Genomic DNA, 21012 nt, shown 5'->3' with positions numbered 1-21012 from the left:
GTGGCTTCATGGTAAAAGAGTGCGGCTACTGGACTGGCCTGCCTGCAGCCCAGACCTGTCTCCCAGTGAAAATGTGTGGCGTATTATGAAGCGTAAAATACGACAACGGAGACCCCGGACTGTTGAACGGCTGATGCTGTACATCAAGCAAGAACGGGAAAGAATTCCACCTCCAAAGCTTCAACAACCAGTGTCCTCAGTTCCCAAACGTTTATTGAATGTTGTTAAAAGAAAAGGTGATGTAACACAGTGGTAAACATGACCCTGTCCCAGCTTTTTTGGAACGTGTTGCAGCCATAAATTCTAAGTTCATGATTATTTTCTAAAACCAATCAAGTTTATCAGTTTGATCATTAAATATCTTGTCTTTGTCGTGTATTCAATTAAATATAGGTTGAACATGATTTGCAAATCATTGTATTCTGTTTTTATTTGTGTTTAACACAACGTCCCAACCCCCAAGTTGGGGTTGTACAAACCAGTCCCAAGTAGCATCAAAGCTGAGACACAGACATTGGTTTCGCACCCGAACGCGAAAGTGATTAACTTCCAGCCTGAAGAGTCTCAACAACAAAGCCTTCGATTTCCCGCTGTCTTCAGTGACTGCAACCCCGGATTAACTACTCACAATCTAAAAAGAGTTACACATTATGTTTAAACACGAGACAAAGCGTTTAAGAACTCGCCAGTTTACAGCTAACACTCAATGGAAAAGCCTATTGGCAGACTAGCTAAAATTAGCAATAGACTTTCAAATAACGAATATTCACATCCAGACAGTTAATATAACGATACTCACAGCCATATAGTCTTCCTAATGTGTGAAAAATGAAATTAATACAGAAGTTGTAGTGCAAGTTTTTATTTTTTTTATTTTATTTGTATTACTAGGAGGAATGATTGTAAAATTGCTCCAATGAAAAAATACATAAAACCCCGTTTTTAGGAAGATAGGCTTAATGCAAAAAAAAAAATACTTAACTTTTGGTAAATGCTCAGATTAAACAATGGAGGAGGTTATTCAATAAATGGGCTTTATTTGTGGTAAGAGGGATCGCCAGCAGGCGATCCCTCCTATCTCCCACGACCACGAGTCAGGTAAAGTGAATCTGTGTGTCGATATTACCTAATACACAATCTTTATCGTTAAAAGCGGAACCACATTGCTTTGTCGTTATGAACAGGTTCAAAACCTTGACAAATCAGTTATTTCTAAAGTTTTGCTGCACTAATCTAATTGGAGTAGTTCTCCGACTTTAGAGGTTCAAATCTTTGGTTCAAGAAATACAAAGAGCTCAATCCAATTCATTTCTAATTCTACAAGGACAGCGTAAAATGCAGGAAAAACTATATTCTGCTTAAAGGGTTGGCGAACATATGACAGAGATGACAGGGAATGTGCCTGCCGAATGTGAACCATTACTAAGTACTGTCAATTGCCAAGGGTGAGATTTGTGAGACTTTTCCACTCGTAATATTAATCTAATATGTGACGCACCAGTTTGTACTTAATTTGGTACATAGCAAAGTTTGACTCATGGTTTGACGCGGCAGCCAAGGATGCTGCGCTTCATGAGGAGGAAGTTTGCTCTGAGCGCTAACTTGAAGGAAGAAGCAAAGTTTAAGCTTTGTCAAAAATCCATTTTTCTGAGACCAATTGTGCTGTGAGGTCTGGCTGGCCAGGTGGGTCACACTGCCGTGGTTCTGTTTGGGAGCAAGCGTCTGCTTTGCAGTGGGTAGCCAGTGGTTTGGCCTCACGGCCAAAACCAGGGTTCCACTTTTGTCTTTACGGCGACGACGGCACGTAACGCCAGCCAGTGGCACGGACCTAAAAATGCGACAGGGAAAAAGAAGAGGCAAAAATGGAAAGAAAAGAGAACTTGGCTAGGTCGAAACAAAGCACCCAGCGCGGTCAGGAACAAGAGCGTCTCCGAGATGGGTCGAGAGCGCTTCTCGTTTTAAACTTCCCGGGAGACAAACGAGAAGAGGAGGGGTGGAGTCTGAATTCTTCTTCCCTACCTCTTGGAAACTGATTGATCAGGGTTTCCCTCATCTCAGGTTCTAGTTCGTCCGAGTTTTCACGTAACCCGCATGCTGGAATACGCCCCAGGCCAATCCTGGCAGGACTTGGGTGCCATGGATCGGTGGAATGGGGAGCCTCAGGCAGCATCCTCAACAGCTGGAGGTTTACCCTGTGCTGAGAAAACCGAGGAGGACGGTTGCGGTGGGGCTTGAGTTCCTCAGATGAACGGTAACAAGTACCGGGCAGGCATCTGATGTAGAAAACCCCAGGGTGTAATAACATGAGGAAATGTATTCCCTCACGGCCATGTTTCCATGGGACACAAGTGGCTGCGCTCGATGTTCGCCGACTGGGGGTTTGCCAGAGCCGTTAGGTCATCAGTTAGCTCGTCCATTTTGTTGGCGAGATTTGACCATCTGTTCTGCAAAATGACCCAGGGGAGAAACTGTTCAAATCACCTGGCCTTCTCAATCCTCTCTCTAACTTTGATGCCAGCTCTTTTCCATGGGTATGTTTTTCTCCATTTTCTTTGGGGGGTGCGTACCAAGGGGACGCCAGCCCCGTGTTTGAAGCGAATTAGATGGCTTTAGATGAGCATGGTAAACAAGCATTGTGGAAAAATAGCAACAAAATCTGAATTCCCAGGCAAAAATAGCACTGTCAAATAGTAATGCAATAGTGCAAAAAGAATGCTAAATAGCAAAAAAAAAAAAAAAGTGTGAGTATAATTTAAGGAGAAAAGTCGATGGCGCTAATGTAACAGGCTGCCAATTCATATCCGCCTCTGATACAGAGACATTGATTTCCACATGTATGTAATTTATTAATTCAGACATGCAATCTTAACAGTGCATACAACATCGCACCCCTAGAGTGACAAATCCTGACAACAGATTTTGCCGTAACACCAGCCACACAAAAAGGGGACTTGGTTCTGGGGCTGGAATGGATTAATTCTATTTACATTAATTTGACAAATTTTGGTTCAAACACTGCTTTATGTGTGTGTGTGTGTGGGTGTGTGTGTTTATTACACATAACCTTTTAAACACAACATTCATTTTCATTTGCAGGACTCACATGTTTGCAACATCCCATTGGCACTTCACTTACAAATTGAATGGACCAAATATGGACACTTGTGGAATCCCCAAGCTCAGATTGTGAGCATCGAGCAAGTTATCCTAACCGGTGACACCAGTTTGGTAGGTCATACAATGAACATGTATGGTAATATACTGTACACTTCAACAGGGCTCTCCAAGCATTGACAAAATAAATTTAAAAAAATCAGGAAATACATTTTTTTGTGTTGAAATCCAACCCATGTCCACCACCGTCAAGGAGTTGACAGTACATGAAACACAGGAAGCAAGTTTATTGGAGGAATTAAATCTGTCAACAACCTCTCACATGATGCCAATTGGATTGCCAACATCTTTGAGGTAGAGTTATGATATTTGGGATAGCAAAATGCCAGGCACTTGCACAGATTTGTTTACCATGTTGGAGGCAGCCTGCACTAAAGTCTAATACTTAACCCAAAAAAACAAAATATGCATGCATTCTTATGATCTCTCCTGTGTCTTTCTTAGACTCGTCTGACCAGAGGCAGTGATGTGTCAATTCAGAGTTCAGTGAGCTTCAAAGAAATCGCCAGTGCTGCTCTCCCTGGTTACAGAGCTACACCGACCATCAACGCCAAGCTGCCTGTTGACTTCTTCTTTCCATTTGTTTGATTCAGCGACTTCTAACAGACTGTGAAAGTCCGCTCACCAAAATGGTAATTGTAATTACAATACAGGACAAAATATTGATTGGATGAAGCAATACAGCCTGAATGAAGTTAGTAACATATTTTGATTATTAAAATGGGGAACTTAAAGAGCAGATCAAACAAACAATTCAGAAAGGATGCATACATTTACGCATACAAAAAAAAAAAAAAATGCAGAAAGTTGCATCATAATAATTCAAATTTAAATTAATAAACAATCAGATGTCAATGCCATGCCTCTTGAGAAGTGTCTGAAGATTCTGGTTGTCTTGTTGCTAGGACAGATTAGAAGAAACAAATCCGTTAATTTGATGTTTGAGTCATCACGTTATCAATATTTGAGTGGATACAGCGGCTGAAATGAGTAGTTAACGCGTCACCGTTTTTCTCACTAAATATACTTCCAAAGGTGCTATTCACTTGAACATTTCACCAGATGTTCGCAACAACCCAAGTAATCCATTCACACAAAGACAGTAGAAGAAATAAGATTAGAAATCAAGTTATGTGTAAAAATGTCAAATGACACAGGGAAAAAGTATTGAACACATGACGAAAAGGGAGGTGCAAAAAGGCATGGAAAGCCACAACACCTACAATGTATTACTAATCAAACAGCAATCCACCCCCTTGTCAGATGGTTCAGTCCTAATTGATGGCCTACAAAAAGGTCTCATTGCCAAGGTGTGAGTCAAGACACATCTCATGAGGAGAGGAAGTGGCGCTGGGTGAGCATGCTGCGACAACGCGAGAGATTGCGTGATTTCCGAAGACGGAAAACATGGCGGCGCCCCTGGCATAGACTTGGGAAAGCAGCTATTACAAAACAAAAATGATTTTCTTTTTTCAGCGGCGGATGGTCGCTTCGTTCTTTTGTCTTTTCCTTCGCCAGCAGCGGTAACTCTACTGTTCAAACTGTACTTCTTTGTAAAATCCCATCTGGCCTTCCGATTCTTTTGGCTGATGAGTGGTTTGCATCTTGTGGTATGGCCTCTGTGTTTCTTCTCTCAAAGTCTTCTTCGAACAGTGGATTGTGATACCTTCACCCCCCTGCCCTGTGGAGGTTGACGAACCATTTTGTCTGGTCATTTCAATAAAATGCATCCAAACTTATCAGGAGACGCTTCATCATGCAACAAGACAATGACCCAAAACACACTGCCGACACAACAAAGGACTTGATCAGGGGGAAAAAGTGGAAGGCTTAAGACTGGCCAAGTCAATCACCGGACCTTAACCAAAATAGAGGATACATTTTACCTCCTGAAGAGGAGACTAAAGGGAGAAACACCCAGAAGCAACAAGAACTGAAAGAGGCTGCAGTAAAGGCCTGGAAAAGCATTTGAAATAAAGAACGCAACAGTCTGGTGAAGTCAATGGGTCGCAGGCTTGATGCAGTTATTGCAAGTAAGGGTTATGCCACCAAAAATTCAATGTTCTTCACTTAAACTTCATTTTATCATGTCTGTACCAGTACGTTTGCTCACTTGAAAAGTGGGTGGCTTCGAACAAAAGGTGCTCTGTCCCGAGTGGTTTAACACATCGAGATGCAAATACCATGAAAGGAAAGCTGGAATTCTGAACTTGTGTCTCATATTCATCTTTTGATCTGAAACTCAAATGTCTTCAGTATACAACAAAGGAATTGACCTTCTTCTTTTCCTTTGGGCTTGTCCCTTTAGGGGTCGCCACAGCGCGTCATCCTTTTCTGTGTAAGCCTATCTCCTGCATCCTCCTCTCGAACACCAACTGCCCTCATGTCTTCCCTCACGACATCCATCAACCTTCTCTTTGGTCTTCCTCTCGCTCTCTTGCCTGGCAGCTCCATCCTCAGCACCCTTCTTCCAATATACTCACTCTCTCTCCTCTGGACGTGTCCAAACCATCAAAGTCTACGCGCTCTAACTTTGCCTCCAAAACATCGGACATTGGCTGTCCCTCTGATGAGCTCATTTCTAATTTTATCCAACTTCGTCACTCCAAAAGTGAACCTCAACATCTTCATTCCCTACACCGCCAGCTTTGCTTCCTGTTGTCTCTTCAGTGCCACTGTCTCTAATCCGTGCATCACGGCTGACCTCACCACTGTCTAATAAGGATTGCCCTTCATTCTAGCAGAGACCCTTCTGTCACGTAACACACCTGACACCTTCCTCCACCCGTTCCAACCTACTTGGACCCGTTTCTTCACTTTCTTACCACACTCACCATTGCTTTGGACGTTTGACCCCAAGTATTAAAAGTCCTCCACCCTTGCTATCTCTTCTCCCTGTAGCCTCACTCTTCCCCCACCACCCGTCTCATTCATGCACATATATTCTGTCTTACTTCGACTAATCTTCATTCCTCTGCTTTCCAGTGCATGCCTCCATCTTTCGAACTGTTCCTCCACGTGCTCCCTGCGTTCACTGCAGATCCCAATGTCATATGCAAACATCACGGTCCACGGGGATTCCAGTCTAACCTCATCTGTCAGCCTATCCATCACCACTGCAAACAGGAAGGGGGCTCAGGGCTGATCCCTGATGAAGTCCCACCTCCACCTTAAATTTGTCTCTCATACCTACAGCGCACCTCACCGCTGTTCTGCCTCCCTCGTACATTTCGTGTATTATTCTAACATACTTCTCTGCCACTCCAGACTTGCGCATGCAGTACCACAGTTCCTCTCTGGGTACTCTGTCATAGTCTTTCTCTAGATCCACAAAGACACAATGAAGCTCCTTCTGACCTTCTCTGTACTTTTCCATCAACATCCTCAAGGCAAATAATGCACCTGTGGTACTCTTTGTAGGCATGAAACCATACTGTTGCTCGCAAATACTCCCTTCTGTCCTGAGTCTAGCCTCCACTACTCTTTCCCATAAGTTCATTGTGTGGCTCATCAACTTTCGTCTTCGATCGGTTTTTGCCCAGCCTCGATCTGTTGGCGGGACTCCAGAAAGCCGCTCCTGGCACTCATAACGGTTACACCCGCAGTTGAGAGCAAGAGCGGGGCCCGCAACAAGTTCAAATGGCAGGAAACGTTCAGAGCGCACCCCATCGTGAAAACAACTTTCTTTTTTGTTCATCTTCTTCAACTAAACCTGCCTCCTTTCCTCCGGAGATGCTCAGAGACAGACCATACCCAGGGCCGACTGATCTCCGGTCGAGAATAGAGCATGGCAGTCTTTGCCAGAAAGTACAAAATGAGTGCCTAATAATTTTGGGGTCAAATACCAGCTTCACACAAGTTCCGACTTTGTACTAGCTCAACACGCCGTAACCTTTTTTTTGTCCTGTTCGGCTGTCAAGCAGAATGGAAAATCTGTATCCCTTTTTTTTTTTGCCGAAACAGTTTTACTGTGTTACACGCTGCAACCAATTCACGCTCATTTTTAGTCCAGCAACACACAATGTCCGATTTTTCTTTCTATTACCATGATTCTTCTTTTCTTTTTGCGGAAGAGTCTCTCTGTATGTTACCCCGTAGTTAACATACATACCCCCCCTTTTAGATTTGATTACATTTTCTATAAAATTCCACTGACAGCTATTTGGAATCTTAGTCAATCAAGCCTTCAGAGTAAGCAGTGAATACTTACTAGTTTATCAATCTGCTGTTGTAGTTCTGTGACTCTTTGCACGAGATGGTCATAGCTGCCCTTCAACTTGTGCATCTTCTGGTCCGCACGGGTTTTTACAGACACTAGAATCCCTGCAATATATTCAATCGTCACACAATTTAAGTGATGATAATCTAGAGAGGTACTATGCAGTCGTACGACATAATAGACAGACATGAGCAGCTGTGTCAACTGCCAAGAGCCGGGTTAAGTCAAATGTCATTTTTGTTTAACACTTGTGTTCCTGGCTATTCTGGAATGTCATCTGACGCATGCTTTAACTAACGAGCAGAAGTAGTTCTTCGTCTCCAAAAGCAGTGAAACAACTGACACTAATGATAGCCTTCTAGATCGTGAATGCAAAGAAATATTGTTTATGGCTCATTTTCAGATGATTTCATCAATGACGGTTAAGACGCGCCCCAATGAATTTCCTTTTGAAAATCAATTTTACTGATATGATTATTTGAATCATTGGCAGTTGTTATCCATCAAAATGTCATCATTGCTCCTGAGGGGAAAAAAAGCATGATAAAGTAATATTTTTCAAACTTTTAATGGCAAATTATCTTTATCGTTCGTTAAACAAAGTTTCATTATAAGTTTCATTATTTGCAAAACTGTTTTCTGAAGTTGCGAGTAATCACATTCCATGGGCTCTGTCAATAAGGATTGCCTTTCAAACGAAGGCCTAACATTTTCAATCACCAATAACTTTTGGAAAATACGTTTCAGCATGGGAGACATTGACTGTTATTGATCAAATTACGTATATGAAAAAGACCCATACACCTTCCAAGGACGGGTTTAGTTCATTGTGCGGCCGTGCATGTTAGGCACGCTGCTCACGTTGTACAGCCTCTTCAAATCATTATCTTACATTCAATACTTCAAACCTTCTGTTTTACTCACCGTTGACGATTCTAGCCACCCTCCAGAGACGCAGCAGGATGAGCAGACCCATTCCATCAAATACATCATCGTGGAAGATGAACACTATGTCCAGCACAAAAGACAGCACCACCACCACAGCATCAAACACCTCAAACCTATGCTGGAAGAACTCCCGGCGATATGCGAACAGTTTGCCAGCTAGCTCCACCATGAAGAACGTGAGAAGTGCCAGGCTCAGGTAGTGAAACACCTGCCAAGTGAGTTATTGGTTACAATAAATTATTGTCTGGATAGTAGAGCTTTGGTACAGTGAGAAAAATCATTATTTGATCCGCTGCAGATTTTGTAAATTGCGGTATGTATACATTTTAACAGAGGGGGCCAGATTATGTAATGTAAACTTTTTTCACAAATCCATAATATTGGTCAGTCCCCACATGGGCAAGTTATTTTTTTTTTTTTACAAATCATTGACCGATATAGTGTTGAAAATGGCTCGCTCTCTCTTTGACAATGCAAGGTTAACGGCTCAACAAACCGTTTCTTGGGAGGATATACTGAAAAGTGAAGGTTTTGAAGCCAGCTACTGTATGAACTGTATGTTCCCACTTGTGGTGTGAGATATTGATTCTGTGGATAAGGTTTCTTTTATACATATCCCCAGTTAAAATGGGGCCTTCCGAAAATAATGTGACTAACTTGTTTGGAGGAGTCATAATTCTTGCTGGTTGATAGGGGGATCAAATATAATCCTCGGTCGAACACAAATTCATGTCTACCATTTATGTAAAATAAATCCAAATAAGTCCAACTTCTCTATCATTAGACTGGCAGGTGAGCTGGAGCCTATCTCAGCGGACCTTGGGCTGGCCAATCGCAGGGCATCATTTGTATGTGAACAAATCAAAGCGCAAAGGATCAAATAAATTTCTTTTTTTTTTCCACTATATTTCCATCAAACAAAAGAAGTCTCACCTCAGGTGCAACATGGCCGTGTTCCAGCTGGATAATGGATAAATCGATCAGCAGCTCTGCCAGTACAAAAATGGCATCCAGGACAACTAAACACACCACCAATACCTGTCGGTAAAAATACAAAAAAATAAAGAAATAAATAAAATCGGAATGTTTTTAATTCTCATAGAATCGTTGAATACAGCGTAATAATATAATTCAGAAAGCGAGAGAATGCCAGTATTCTATTTCCGCTCTCATATGTACCGATGTCTGTTTCAATATGTAGTTGGGCGCCACCTGTTTTTTGGTTTGTTTGTTCTTTAACTAAAAAGGAAAGAAAAAGTGTGAGTGTCTATCAACACTCAGAAGGTTCGTTCTCTGATCGAAAAGAAACTCTCTCACTATTCCCAGGTTATCTATTTTGTTCCTCGAATTTAATTGCTTATATTCCTCAAAAACAACATGTTTATAATCATTCCCCAATCATTTGTTCTGCCAAAAACACCCAACGCAAGAGTTTAAAAGGTATAAATCAGGAATCCATATGATCAAGAACACATCACAGATCATCATACATTCACACCAATACGTATTGTCATGTGAGCAAATATAAATATGAATATGAGTGTGTGCCTTGCACGCGGAATTATTTTCTGGTGCTGTTGAATGCTGGAGAGGCACCAGCCTCTCGACTAAAGTACAAGCAAAACAGTTCCAATACGTTGCATGTATGTGGTAAATAGATATGGGAGTTTTCTTGGAACAGAAAGAATAAAAATACCTTTTGTGAACTACATTGACAGTATGTGTATACTATATATTATTATTACACATGCTGTATACACAGTGGCTGAAATAAGTATTTAACACGTCACCATTTTTCTCACTAAATATATTTCCAAAGGTGATATTGAGCTGAAAATCTCACCAGATGTTGGGAGCAACCCAAGTAATCCATACACACAAAGAAAGTAGAATAAATACGATCAGAAATTGAGCTGTGTGTATTAATGTGGAATGACACAGGGAAAAAGTATTGAACACACCAACTGGTATTTATTTAATACTTTGCACAAAAGCCTTTGTTTGCAATGACTGCTTCAAGACGCCTCTCGGATGGAGAAACTCGTCACAAGCATTGCTCTGGTGTGATTTTGGCCCATTCGTCCACACAAGCAGACTTCAAGTCTTGAAGGTTCAGTGGGCTTCTTTTATGGACCTTCGAGTTTCTTTCCATAGATTTTAGATTGGATTACAAGTCAGGTGATTGGCTGGGCCATTAGAGCAGCTTTATTTATTTTTTCTTTGAAATCTATTGAGCGTTTCCATGGCAGTGTGTGTTGGATCATTATCCTGTTGAAATGTCCACCCTTGTTTCATTTCCATCATCCTCGTAGATGGCAGCAGATTTTTGTCAAGAATGTCTCTGTACATTTGCCCATTCATCCTTTCAATAATGTGAAGTTTACCAGTACCATTTGCTGAAAAGCAGCCCCACACCATTATGCTCCCACCTCCGAACTTCACTGTCGGTACGGTGTTTTTAGGGTGAGGTGCAGTGCCATTTCTCCTCCAAACGTGGTGTGCATTGTGGCATCCAAACAGTTCCATTTTGCTGTCAACAGACCAGATTATATTCTCCCAGTATTTAACTGGCTTGTCCAAATGGTGTTCAGCAAACTTTAAACGAGCTTTGACATGCTTTTTCTTTCTTCCCAGTAATGGGGTCTTGCGTGGTGAAGCGTGCATGGAGGCGCGGTGCATTACTCACTGTTTTCCTTGTGACAACAGTACCTGCTAATTCCAGGTCTTTTTGAAGCTCTCCACAGGTGGTCCTTGGCTCTGGGACAACTCCTCCGATTTGACTTTGCACTCCTCAGTCAGAAATCTTGCGAGGAGCACCTGATCGAGGCAAATATACGATGCTATGATTGGCTTTCCACTTACGTATTATGGCCCCAACGGTGCTCACTGGAACGTTCAGGAGCTTAGATATGCGCCTGTCACCAATGCCATCGTTATGTTTTGCAACAAGTAGTTTGCGATGGGCTTGAGACAGCTCTCTGCTCTTACCCATCATGAGATGTGTCTTGACTCACACCTTGGCAGTTAGACCTTTTTGTAGGCCATCAATTAGGACTGACCCAGCTGATATTCATGCGCACTGACAAGGGGCTGGATTGCTGTTTGATTATTGATAGATTTAAGTGTTGTCTTGGCTTTCCATGCCTTGTTGCACCTCCCTTTCTTCACGTGTTCAATACTTTTTCCCTGTCATTTCACATTTTTCACTTAATTTCTGAGCTTATTTGTTCTACTTCCTTTGTTTGTATGTATGTTGTTCCCAACATCCGGTGACATTTTCAGGTCAATAGCACCGTTGGAAGTATATTTAGTGAGAAAAACGGTGACGTGTTCAATACTTCTTTCAGCCGCTGTACATATCGCAATGCGCAATCGTATACAGAGGATTACTACAATATACCTATGATCATCAGTTGGTGAAGTTCCTTTCTATTTATCAGGTTATAGTGGGGCTAGCTAAACTATTGTTCATTCGGTTATAAAAGCATCACATTTGGTACATTCTTTGCTGAATACAGTCTACAGCATGATGCTATGCGGATAATTTTCTTCAGCTGGGACGGGAGCTGGTCTGTGTTGGAAGGAAGCTAAGAAGTTGCAACATACCAACATTTCCGAAAAATGCTAAGTTTAGTTGAAAATGGCCATTCAACCTGAGTACAACACAAGAATTCTGAAAATCGGACGATGAGTTTCGGAATATTTAGATGTATTTTTGTGTCGTAAAAAAAAAAAAAAAAGACCTTTTTGGGGAACCTTCTTGTCTGATATCCATGCACGCATCCATTTTCTGTACCGCTTTATCCTCACAAGGGTCGCGGGCGTGCTAGCGAGAGGAACCGCGAGAGGTCCAGACAGCAAAGAGACATGCCGCAACGATTACGATGACGGAGGCATGTTGGTACAACAGAAGCCAATGGTGCAGAGGGGAGTCGTGGTTTCTCAGCGGGTGTAAGTCCAGGGGGAAGAATCTGTTATTCAGACGGATGTGGTGAATGGGAGAAGCGGGGTCGGCTCTTCTGCCACGAGTGACGACCAGCGACCAGGATTCGTGTGCAGATGTGGTGGTGAAGTCCAAAGCCGTACCCTTGGCAAATGCGGTGGTAGTTGTCAGAACCATTGTCCGGCGGTGCAGCGGCAGTGACTTCAAGTCGAGGGGGGTTGTGACTGTGTCCATCAGCACCTCAGCCTCACAGCTTTGAGATAGATTGTAGATTCGCCCTTCCAGCTCAGTGACTTTCTCCGTGAGGCGGGAGCAATCGCCACAGGATGGAGAGGTGAGCGGGACCACGATTGCAGTGTCGAGCCACCTACCCCAAACTGATAGCAAGTTGACTAACTTGCAGCTTGCGTCCGAGTTCAGTCCATTTTCCAAGAATCAGCGTTGTAAACCAGGCGGGAGGCAATTGGGAAGTAGTCCAAAGGAGTTATAAAAAAAAATCCAACATGCACATGTAGATTTGGAAGCATTAAGCCCAGGTTACGTACCATGGTTCGACTTGCATCACGCAGTGTGCAGCAGGCTTAACCTAGAATTAAGTTCAGAATGGCCGGAAAAGGGGGGTTACCTCAGTCCTATCCGTGCGCATGTTCCAACGAAAGTGGGCGACGTATGGCGGGCTCGCTCTGGGAATCCAGCTCGGCGTTTGATGCTGTATATTCAGTGGATTGTATATTTCTTCAACCATAAAAATATAGATTCATAGTGAAGGAAGAAGCGGCCTGCTAAAGAGAGAGGACGTATGCGAGAATAAAAGTGAAAATGTGGATACTTTGAAGGCATCTCACTGACTCCATTCGTTTGAACGTACCCAGCGTGTACGTAGCGTTCGCGTGCATTTTGGTCACGCGTGCATTTTTCATCCACAGGCACATTATACGTTATGATTATAGTTAAATATTGATGTAAAACACAACACTTGATGCTTTACTGAATGTACTACTTCGACGGCCTGAGGCGGACCTGCAAACCCGGAAATGTATTTTGAAGGCTTCTTCATACTCGCGCGGACGGCGACCGCCTAGTTTGCCTTTTTACGCGCGCGCAACCCACGCGAAGAAGAAGGGCGAAGAGAAGACGATGGGAAGAACGTGGGAAGGGAAAGCAACACGGAGAAATCTCAACAGCTGCCGCTGGAAGAGTCTTTCTAGAGCCAAACCAAATGGGAGGAAATCAAAGAGCCTCGTCACCCTCGAAAGATGACGACGGCGAGCGGTACCGGAGCAAAAACGGGGGTGAGCACACACGCATATGCACACGCGCATTCAAACATACCCTATATATAGTTCAAAGTTGACACAGTTTTGTCACGTGAATACGGTAAATTGTTATATACTGTACCACAAATGCAAAAAAATAGTGTGCTAGTGCACTATGTCAGACTACTGCCATAAACTCTTGCCGCATGTATAATATTTTAATACCCAATTCATCCAGACATCACAAGATTCATGCAAGTCACCTTTGACCTCTACAATTACAAGAGGTGCTCAAAGTGGGGGCCATTAGCTTCCAGACATTTATGTATACAGCGAACTACTGCTTGGGTGACGCTGACCAAAGTGCCCAATGGGATTGCTGCACATGCATTTTCAATTTCTTGTCTAAGGGCCACCAAGCTAGTCCGTTTCCTGCGATACACATCATCCTTTAGGGTGCCCGTTAGGTAAAAGTCTACAGGTGTTAAATCGAGAGAACATGCAGGGAACTGGACTACATCTCTTCATCCTCGCCAGCGTCCTTGCAAATTCCCATCCAGATAAGCTCGCACGTCGCGGTGGTCGTGTGGCCTAGTGTGCTATGGTGATTTTTGTTCTTTCAACAAGACGGTGCACTGCCACACATCAGCGCATTCCGTGTGTGTGGATGGCAAGGAAACCAAAAGACCAAGGATGCCAGTACATTGTGCCGCGTGCGGTTGCGTAAAACGGCGTACAACTACCACATGAGAAATGGGAGTCCCTTACACATATTTAAAAAAAATCTATATATGTTGTGTATTGATAGACAAAACTTGACAAAACTGTAACCCTCATGAAAACCGTTGAGAAATGAGAAAATGACGACTTAATTTCATTGTGCACGCATTGGCTTCTATGGGAACGACGACCTCCCCAACATGGCCGCCGGGTAGGCAGATCGGTTAGCTGGGCCGCTGCAGCCCGCTGTCGTCCGGTTTCCGCCCACATCCCAAAAACATGCGCGGTAGGGTTGACTGAAGACTCTAAATTGCCCTTAGGTGCGACTGTGAGTGTGAATGGTTGTTTGTTTGTGCCCTGCGATTGGCCGGTGACCAGTTCAGGGTGTACCCCGCCTCTCACCCGAAGGTAGCTGGGATAGACTCCAGCACGCCCGCGACCCTAGCTGTCCCAGCTGACTCTGGGAGAAAGGCGGGGTACACCCCGAACTGGTCGCCAGCCGAGGACAGGACAGGAAATGTAAAGATCAAATACTGAAAAATACAGACGTTAGAGCAGCTGATCAGCTTAATAAACATCTCCTCTAGTTGTGGCTTGGGTGGAAATGACTTTTTTTCTGCAAAAAAAAAACAGTCGAGCTTTAACGGTTAACCAATCACGAATATACCATCGCAATCGCCTCTGCATTTTCAGTCATTTAGATTTACAGCTGTTGTGTTTTAATGTTTATTTGTGTTATTTTAGGAAGGGGGGTGCTGGTATACGTCACCGATCAGTGTATTTCATTGATGGCAAGTTCACATTGGGTTCAAATAAGGGCGTTAACTTAATCCTATTTTATGTGTTAACACCGCAGTCGCGTTGGCAAATAACCAGCATGTTCATCCACATACGGTATCGGAATTACCACTTGAACCGCGAGTGTAAATGTAACCTTATTTATATGTAACTTTTAATTGTATTAAACAAAATTTAAAAAAAAAACATACCTGGAAGCGTGCAGAGCTGTAGAGTCTTTTCAGGGAATTCCTGAAGGTCGGGGTTTCAGGGCACTGCCCAGTGGCAGGACCCAGTTCATCACTGCCTGCTTGCAATTCCTCCTCCTCCTCCTCCTCCCACTGGTCAGGCTGCTCATCACCCACTGTGGTGAAGTGCCTCAAGTATCGGGCCATGGCAATCTCTCAGAGGGGGCGGGGGGGGCAAGGCTATACAGAAGGGAGTGCGGGTAATTCAAATTGGACAACTCAGAGAGGCAGTCAACTCGTTTATAGATGTTCGTTAATTGTCGTGTTAAGGGAGAATATGGAGAATATTTCGCTTGAACGATGAGCATTAGTTCCTCCTTTTGCATCGTTGCGATACCACCATTTGGATATTTGCAGCGCCTACTGTAGCATTTGTAACATGTGCGTGTGGGTGGGGCTTTGCCCATCCTAATCACTCACCTGCCGTTTTGTGTGTGTGCGTGTGTGTGTTTGTTGTACTGTTGTAGCATAAGTGTGGGTTGCGCTGTGAACAAACGGACCCAATTACGACTTCCCGTTTCTTTTAATTCATCTCTTCGTTAACTGATTATGGTCATCATTTCATCATGTCAGGCAATCTGAGTTGACTTCCCCTTTTTTTTTTTTTTTTTTTTTTTTTTTTTTTAAATAATCTTGCAACATGTTATTGACGAAGCTGGAAGTATTTCACCCCACGAAGACAACCGAACATATATCACGAGTTGAAAGGGAGACAAAAGTTCGAAGGAAAAAGGCGACACATATGCGAAAGACAAGTTCCGGCGCCGCTGTGTTTGACAACATTCGACTCAAATGGACATTGAAAGCCTAAAGGGAGGGGAAAGGAAAAAAAAAGTTAAAAATGAAAAAAAAAAACGTCTCACATCAATTAGAAAGGCGTCTAACGGTAACGTGTCGCGTTGAGTCGAAATGAAATTGTGCGTGGATTGGTCACGTCTGGAGTGTGGCGGTCACGGGACGAACCCAGCTCGAAAGAATCCTGACAGAAACAAGGCGCCTTTTCATCCGTTCCATGACATGCACGCCTCGCACTTTCGCTCCGTCCAACAACAACAACAACAACAACAATTCAAATTGTGCTCACCCTGTCGTCGCCGCCGATGGATTGACGAAGTTGCAAACCCCCAAACGGAAATCCACCAGTCGAGTAAAGTGAGCCTCCACTGACATCCGCTTACTTCCATTCCTTCCTCTCCACAAACGCTTACTTACGTAGTCTCTGTTTATTTCGATGTACAATTTCGACTCAAATGAAAAATGATCAAATAATACCAATTCAACAAATGATGTGAAAAATAAAATGTTTTAAATGGGGGTGGACAATAGCCTAAGTAGAATGAAAAAGAAAATGCACATTCAAAAAGGAGTGTGAAGAAGTCAAACTTATATGCTCTCAAAACCTCATACAAAAATTCACATCAATTCCCAAAATAAAAATAAAAACCAGCTCCAGAGCTTAATGTTATCTGCAAAACAATGTCTCATTTTTACTTTTTAAAATGTGGTGATTATTACTTATAGTATATATATATATATATATATATATATATATATATATATATATATATATATATATATATCCATTTTCTTCTCCTCACTAGGGTCGCGGGCGTGCTGGAGCCGATGTACCAGATTGCGTAACAACACATACTGGCATTTACGACGGCGATATTAATCCCTGACAACGCCAGTCAAACCCCACTCAATATCTTTCCATAGGCCATATTGACGTAAAAATGTCATCGTATTTTGGGATTTGGGGATTTTTTTTTTTTTGGGGTTGTCGTGTCCACCTGTTCTCGTCTACCTGGCGTCGCCCAATCAGCTCTCTCCAGCCACTCGTGTCTGTCCGGGTGTTCCTCGTTGTCTCGTCAATCTGCTTGTATTGAGCTCCCTGGTTTCTCTCAGTTCTTGTCGCTTCATTGTCGTTGTCACATGTCTTTGCCATGTCATCGTCGCCAGTTGTCGTCGTCTTTGCGTTATGTCATTTTCAGGTGTCATTGTCCCTATCTGTTCTACGTCCTACTCCCCAGTGATAGTTTGTTTCCAGTTTTTGGTATTTAAGTGTTTCTTTATTACTTTGGTTTGGGTTGTGGGACTCTGTTTAGTTTTGCTTCAACCATGTTCCTTGTTGGCTGTTTTTTGAAGATTACATATTATTTTTGCGAGACTCCCGCACTCCTGCCTTGCCTCCCTGCTTCCCTGCACTTGGGTCCTCCATGTTCTTGCCCTGCGTTCCTCGCCTTCGACCAAATCCGAAACGTGACAGGTAGACTGTTTTCTCTTTCCTCACCAGAAAGACCGGCGATGGAGGAATTACATTCAGGAATCACTGGGAGCAGGAATCATCCGACCCGCCTCTTCACCCGCCGGGGCAGGACTTCTCTTCACCCAGAAGACGGACAAGACCCCGGGTCCTTGCGCAGACTATAGAGGTTTGAATGAGGTGACAATTAAGAATCACTACCCTTTCCCTTTAATGTCCACTGCTTGCGAACTGCTTGAGGGGACTAAAATTTTCCCCAAACTTGATTTACGCAACAGTTACCATTTGGTACGCATCAGGGAGGGGGATGAATGGGAAAACTGCATTGAACACTCCCACGGGTCATGATGAATACTTGGTCATGCCATTTGGGTTGACAAATAATAAATTGTAGAAGTTATCATTTATTTGCGTAGCTTGCGTTAGCATTATGGACGATTTTGACGGTTGCTCGCTGACGGTGAGAGAAAGGAAGACGTCTCGCCTTCAAGAAGATGGCTCGGCAGGAATCAGCCGATAGAAGGGCGCCTTGACCAAGGACGTGGCCGAGTGTGAAGTGTGAGTGTCATGAGCCCGTGGTGTCATTTCTGGACTATGTTCTGCCTCAGGGCGAGATCAGGATGGATCCAGGGAAGATCTCTGTCGTAGCTGATAGGGCCACACCCAAATCATGCAAAGAGGTTTCTTGGGTTTGTAAACTTCTATAGAAAATGTATTAGAAATTATAATACCATCGCAGCTCGACTCCACGAACTGACCTCATCTCCCACCTTCTGACGGTAATACTGTTATTACGACTGTGGTTGACAGAATGTACAAAATGGTGCACTTTATTCCCTTTTCCAAGCTTGCCTCTGCCAGAGAGACAGCTGAGACCGTCCGCGCTTCACCCTGTGTTCAGGATTCACGGTTTTCGGATCGGGGGCCCCAATTTACCTCCCGCTTTTGGAAGGAGTCCCGCAACCTCATCGGTTCCCACCCGCAAACTAATGGAGAGACTGAGAGACCGAATCAGGACCTGGAGAAGGGTCTCCGCATCACTGCATCTCATAATCCTGGAAGTCGGTCCAGTCAATTAACATGGATTGAATTCGCTCCTAATTCCCTACCCACTACGTCATCTGGTTACTCACCTTTTCACGTCGTTTATGGTCATCCTCTCTCTCTCTCTCTCTCTCTCTCTCCCTCCCCCCTTCTATAAGTTATAGTTCTTCCGATCCTTCCGCATTGACTTTGGTGAGGCGCAGCAGGAGAATTTGGGAGTGAGCTCGCAGGACCCTTTTGAAACAGTTCGCCATTTACAAGGCCGCTGCTTGACCGTAAGAGGTCCCTAGCTCCAGATTACATCACGGGTCAGAAGGTTGGGCTACCCGCACGCAATGTACCTCTCAGAGTTGACCTCGGACAAGCGGTAGAAAACAGATGGATGGGCGGATGGATGCTGTGAGTCGCGTGACGTGACACGCACGAGCGGCGGGGTACGCCTCCGATCCATATGCAGTGGGAGAGTGAGACCTTGTGTGCCGATATGTATCATATTATGTATTGTTTGTTCAGTAATATCATGCAAATGTGCACTTAAAAATGAACGTGAAATTCATTGGGAGATGGGTTTATTAAAGCCCGGATAAAAATGGTTGGGTTACATCAGACAAACAAATCATGCGAGTGACTCACCCCTGATCGGGAAAAGCCGAAAGTCACTTCTTGAGTGAGATGTAGGCTACGAGCTAATATGATGGACGGCAACAGTTGGAGAGGGTTTGCTTATTGTTTGCGCGGACGAATGATAACCTCATACGGATTCATTGTTTGTGTTTTCAGCTTTTTATAGCAAACAACAGGGCGACTCTTCAATAAGCAGCTAATTTAAGCCTCTATTTTGCTATCATTATTTGCCAAGTATGTCCCAAAAAAAAAAAACACACACACACAAGGAATTTGTCTCCGGGAGTTGGAGCCGCTCTAGTACGACAACAGACAGTCAATTGACAGGGAATACTTTGAAGACATGCGTGACAGCTCTCCGTAACTGCTGCAAAGTAGCAGCTGAAGCCTTATTTTTGAGTTTTTAAATTGCTTTGAATTTCAGATACTTTCTTACGACAGAGCAGTGAAAAGACAAAATGACAAAACAAATGGTGTCAACACAAAGTGTCAACACAAAACCACATACCTCGGAAGTTCTTTCGAGCCATGAAGATGACCCAACCGCAAAAGCCTTGCTTGAAGCTCATCTGTTAACAGAGAGGCATCATTAGCATGGCAAATAGCGCAACAGTATTGCACGAATGAAAACAGGTTCGAGAGGTGAAGCAGTTTTAGTTTTGAGGGGAAAAAAAAACAAACATAACAAAAAACCATGCACACAGCACCAGCAAGGAGTGGGAACGTTTTCCTTTATGGTTCCAATATTTTGGCTATTTAAAACTCCATAATGAGTGACTCTCTAACGTCGACTTAGTATAAAAGTGTCCATTTCATTTATAAAACAAAACAAAACAAAACAAAAAACACCTTGGTTTTGTTGCATTCGTGTCCAGAAAAGGCCTCTCTGACAGCGACTTCTGTTCGACCCAGTTGTGTATCCGCTTTTTCCATATTTGGCTAAGACCGCCCCCTTGCCTCTGATTGGCAGCCTCCGCGTAGAAGAGCCAACCCTCGCGGCTTGTGAGAGCACACGCGTTTGTTACGTTGACAGTGCTGGTTTGGGGGCGGAGAGGTCGGCAGAGATCTTCGCTCGTGACGTGGATAGCCTTGAGAAATTCGTATGACCTGATTTCAGGCCGCTCGGAAGAAAAACTCTTCTGTCCACCCTTCGTTCTTTTACTCACCATGCTTTAAGTCAGCCCCGTATGATGAAGCTCCTGGTCGTTTACTTTGCGGAGCAACATCTGATCGTTCACTGTGTCGCTCCTGTCTGTCGACATCAAGATGAAGGAGGTTTAAGTGTCATGAGCTGTGCCCTGCAGTTCCGTTGTCAGAGCTTGGGTGGCGCTTTGCGCCCTCTCTCGTCCTCGCTCCCTCCCCAGTCATCTTGCGATTGTTCTGCCATCCATTTTCTTCCTGGTCCTCAGTGCTCCTCCCGTGCTCCCCGCCTCGCTGTTCTCTCCAACCACGCCGTCAAAGCCCCGCCACCTGCTCACGCCGCTGCCTCCCGCACGTTCTCTGTCTCGACGGCCCTCCGTTCCGCCCCAGAGGTCCACTCCGAATACATTGACTCAACAAACCATTCTCCACAAACTTCTTCAGCCTCCGCCTGCTTCTTGCTCCAGTCTGAACGGATACAATTGTATCGTGACATTAAGAACTTTCAATTCATACATACATTCGACAGAATCTGCGAGTGGTGGGACAAACTTTAAAACAAACTTTAAAATATCAATATTTTCAGATTTACAGTATCTTCGCATACAACCGTATATCATTTTCATTCCACTTCACAATTCTTCTCACATCCT

General features: G+C 43.7%; 3 protein-coding genes across 9 annotated transcripts in view; 2 read left to right on the top strand and 1 right to left on the bottom strand.

Moving 5' to 3' along the window:
* tctn1 (tectonic family member 1) overlaps positions 1-10041 on the top strand; it is a 34394-nt gene extending 24353 nt beyond the window's left edge. For 2 of the 3 annotated variants that reach the window (XM_061685075.1, XM_061685078.1), the window contains exons 13-15: positions 3097-3228; positions 3619-3806; positions 8333-10041. In XM_061685075.1, the coding sequence (XP_061541059.1) occupies positions 3097-3228; positions 3619-3762 (276 nt within the window). In that variant the 3' untranslated portion in view covers positions 3763-3806; positions 8333-10041. Of the gene's footprint in view, positions 1-3096; positions 3229-3367; positions 3494-3618; positions 3807-8332 lie in introns of those variants that run through there. The other variant, XM_061685077.1, reaches the window with a different exon arrangement.
* hvcn1 (hydrogen voltage-gated channel 1) lies at positions 3387-16468 on the bottom strand. 3 transcript variants are annotated; one of them, XM_061685083.1, is made up of 7 exons: positions 16370-16467; positions 16149-16264; positions 15250-15465; positions 9275-9379; positions 8318-8549; positions 7385-7497; positions 3387-4075 (listed from the first exon to the last, which is right to left on the bottom strand). In XM_061685083.1, the coding sequence occupies exons 3-7, from the start codon at positions 15430-15432 to the stop codon at positions 4019-4021; spliced, it is 690 nt and encodes a 229-aa protein (XP_061541067.1). In that variant the 5' UTR covers positions 15433-15465; positions 16149-16264; positions 16370-16467; the 3' UTR covers positions 3387-4018. The 3 variants fall into 3 exon arrangements, with proteins under 3 accessions (XP_061541067.1, XP_061541069.1, XP_061541068.1); XM_061685085.1 differs by lacking the exon at positions 16149-16264 and having other exon boundaries at positions 16370-16468; XM_061685084.1 differs by lacking the exon at positions 16370-16467 and having other exon boundaries at positions 16149-16348.
* LOC133407332 (GDNF family receptor alpha-4-like) overlaps positions 15940-21012 on the top strand; it is a 46052-nt gene continuing 40979 nt past the window's right edge. For all 3 annotated transcript variants that reach the window (XM_061685080.1, XM_061685081.1, XM_061685079.1), the window contains exons 1-2: positions 15940-16437; positions 17582-17720. In XM_061685080.1, coding sequence (XP_061541064.1) covers positions 16195-16437; positions 17582-17720 — 382 coding nt within the window. In that variant the 5' untranslated portion in view covers positions 15940-16194. The remainder of the gene's footprint in view (positions 16438-17581; positions 17721-21012) is intronic.

This window comes from Phycodurus eques, chromosome 9, assembly GCF_024500275.1.
Source record: "Phycodurus eques isolate BA_2022a chromosome 9, UOR_Pequ_1.1, whole genome shotgun sequence".
NCBI lineage: Eukaryota > Metazoa > Chordata > Actinopteri > Syngnathiformes > Syngnathidae > Phycodurus > Phycodurus eques.
This window is presented reverse-complemented; position numbering and strand designations above follow the sequence as displayed.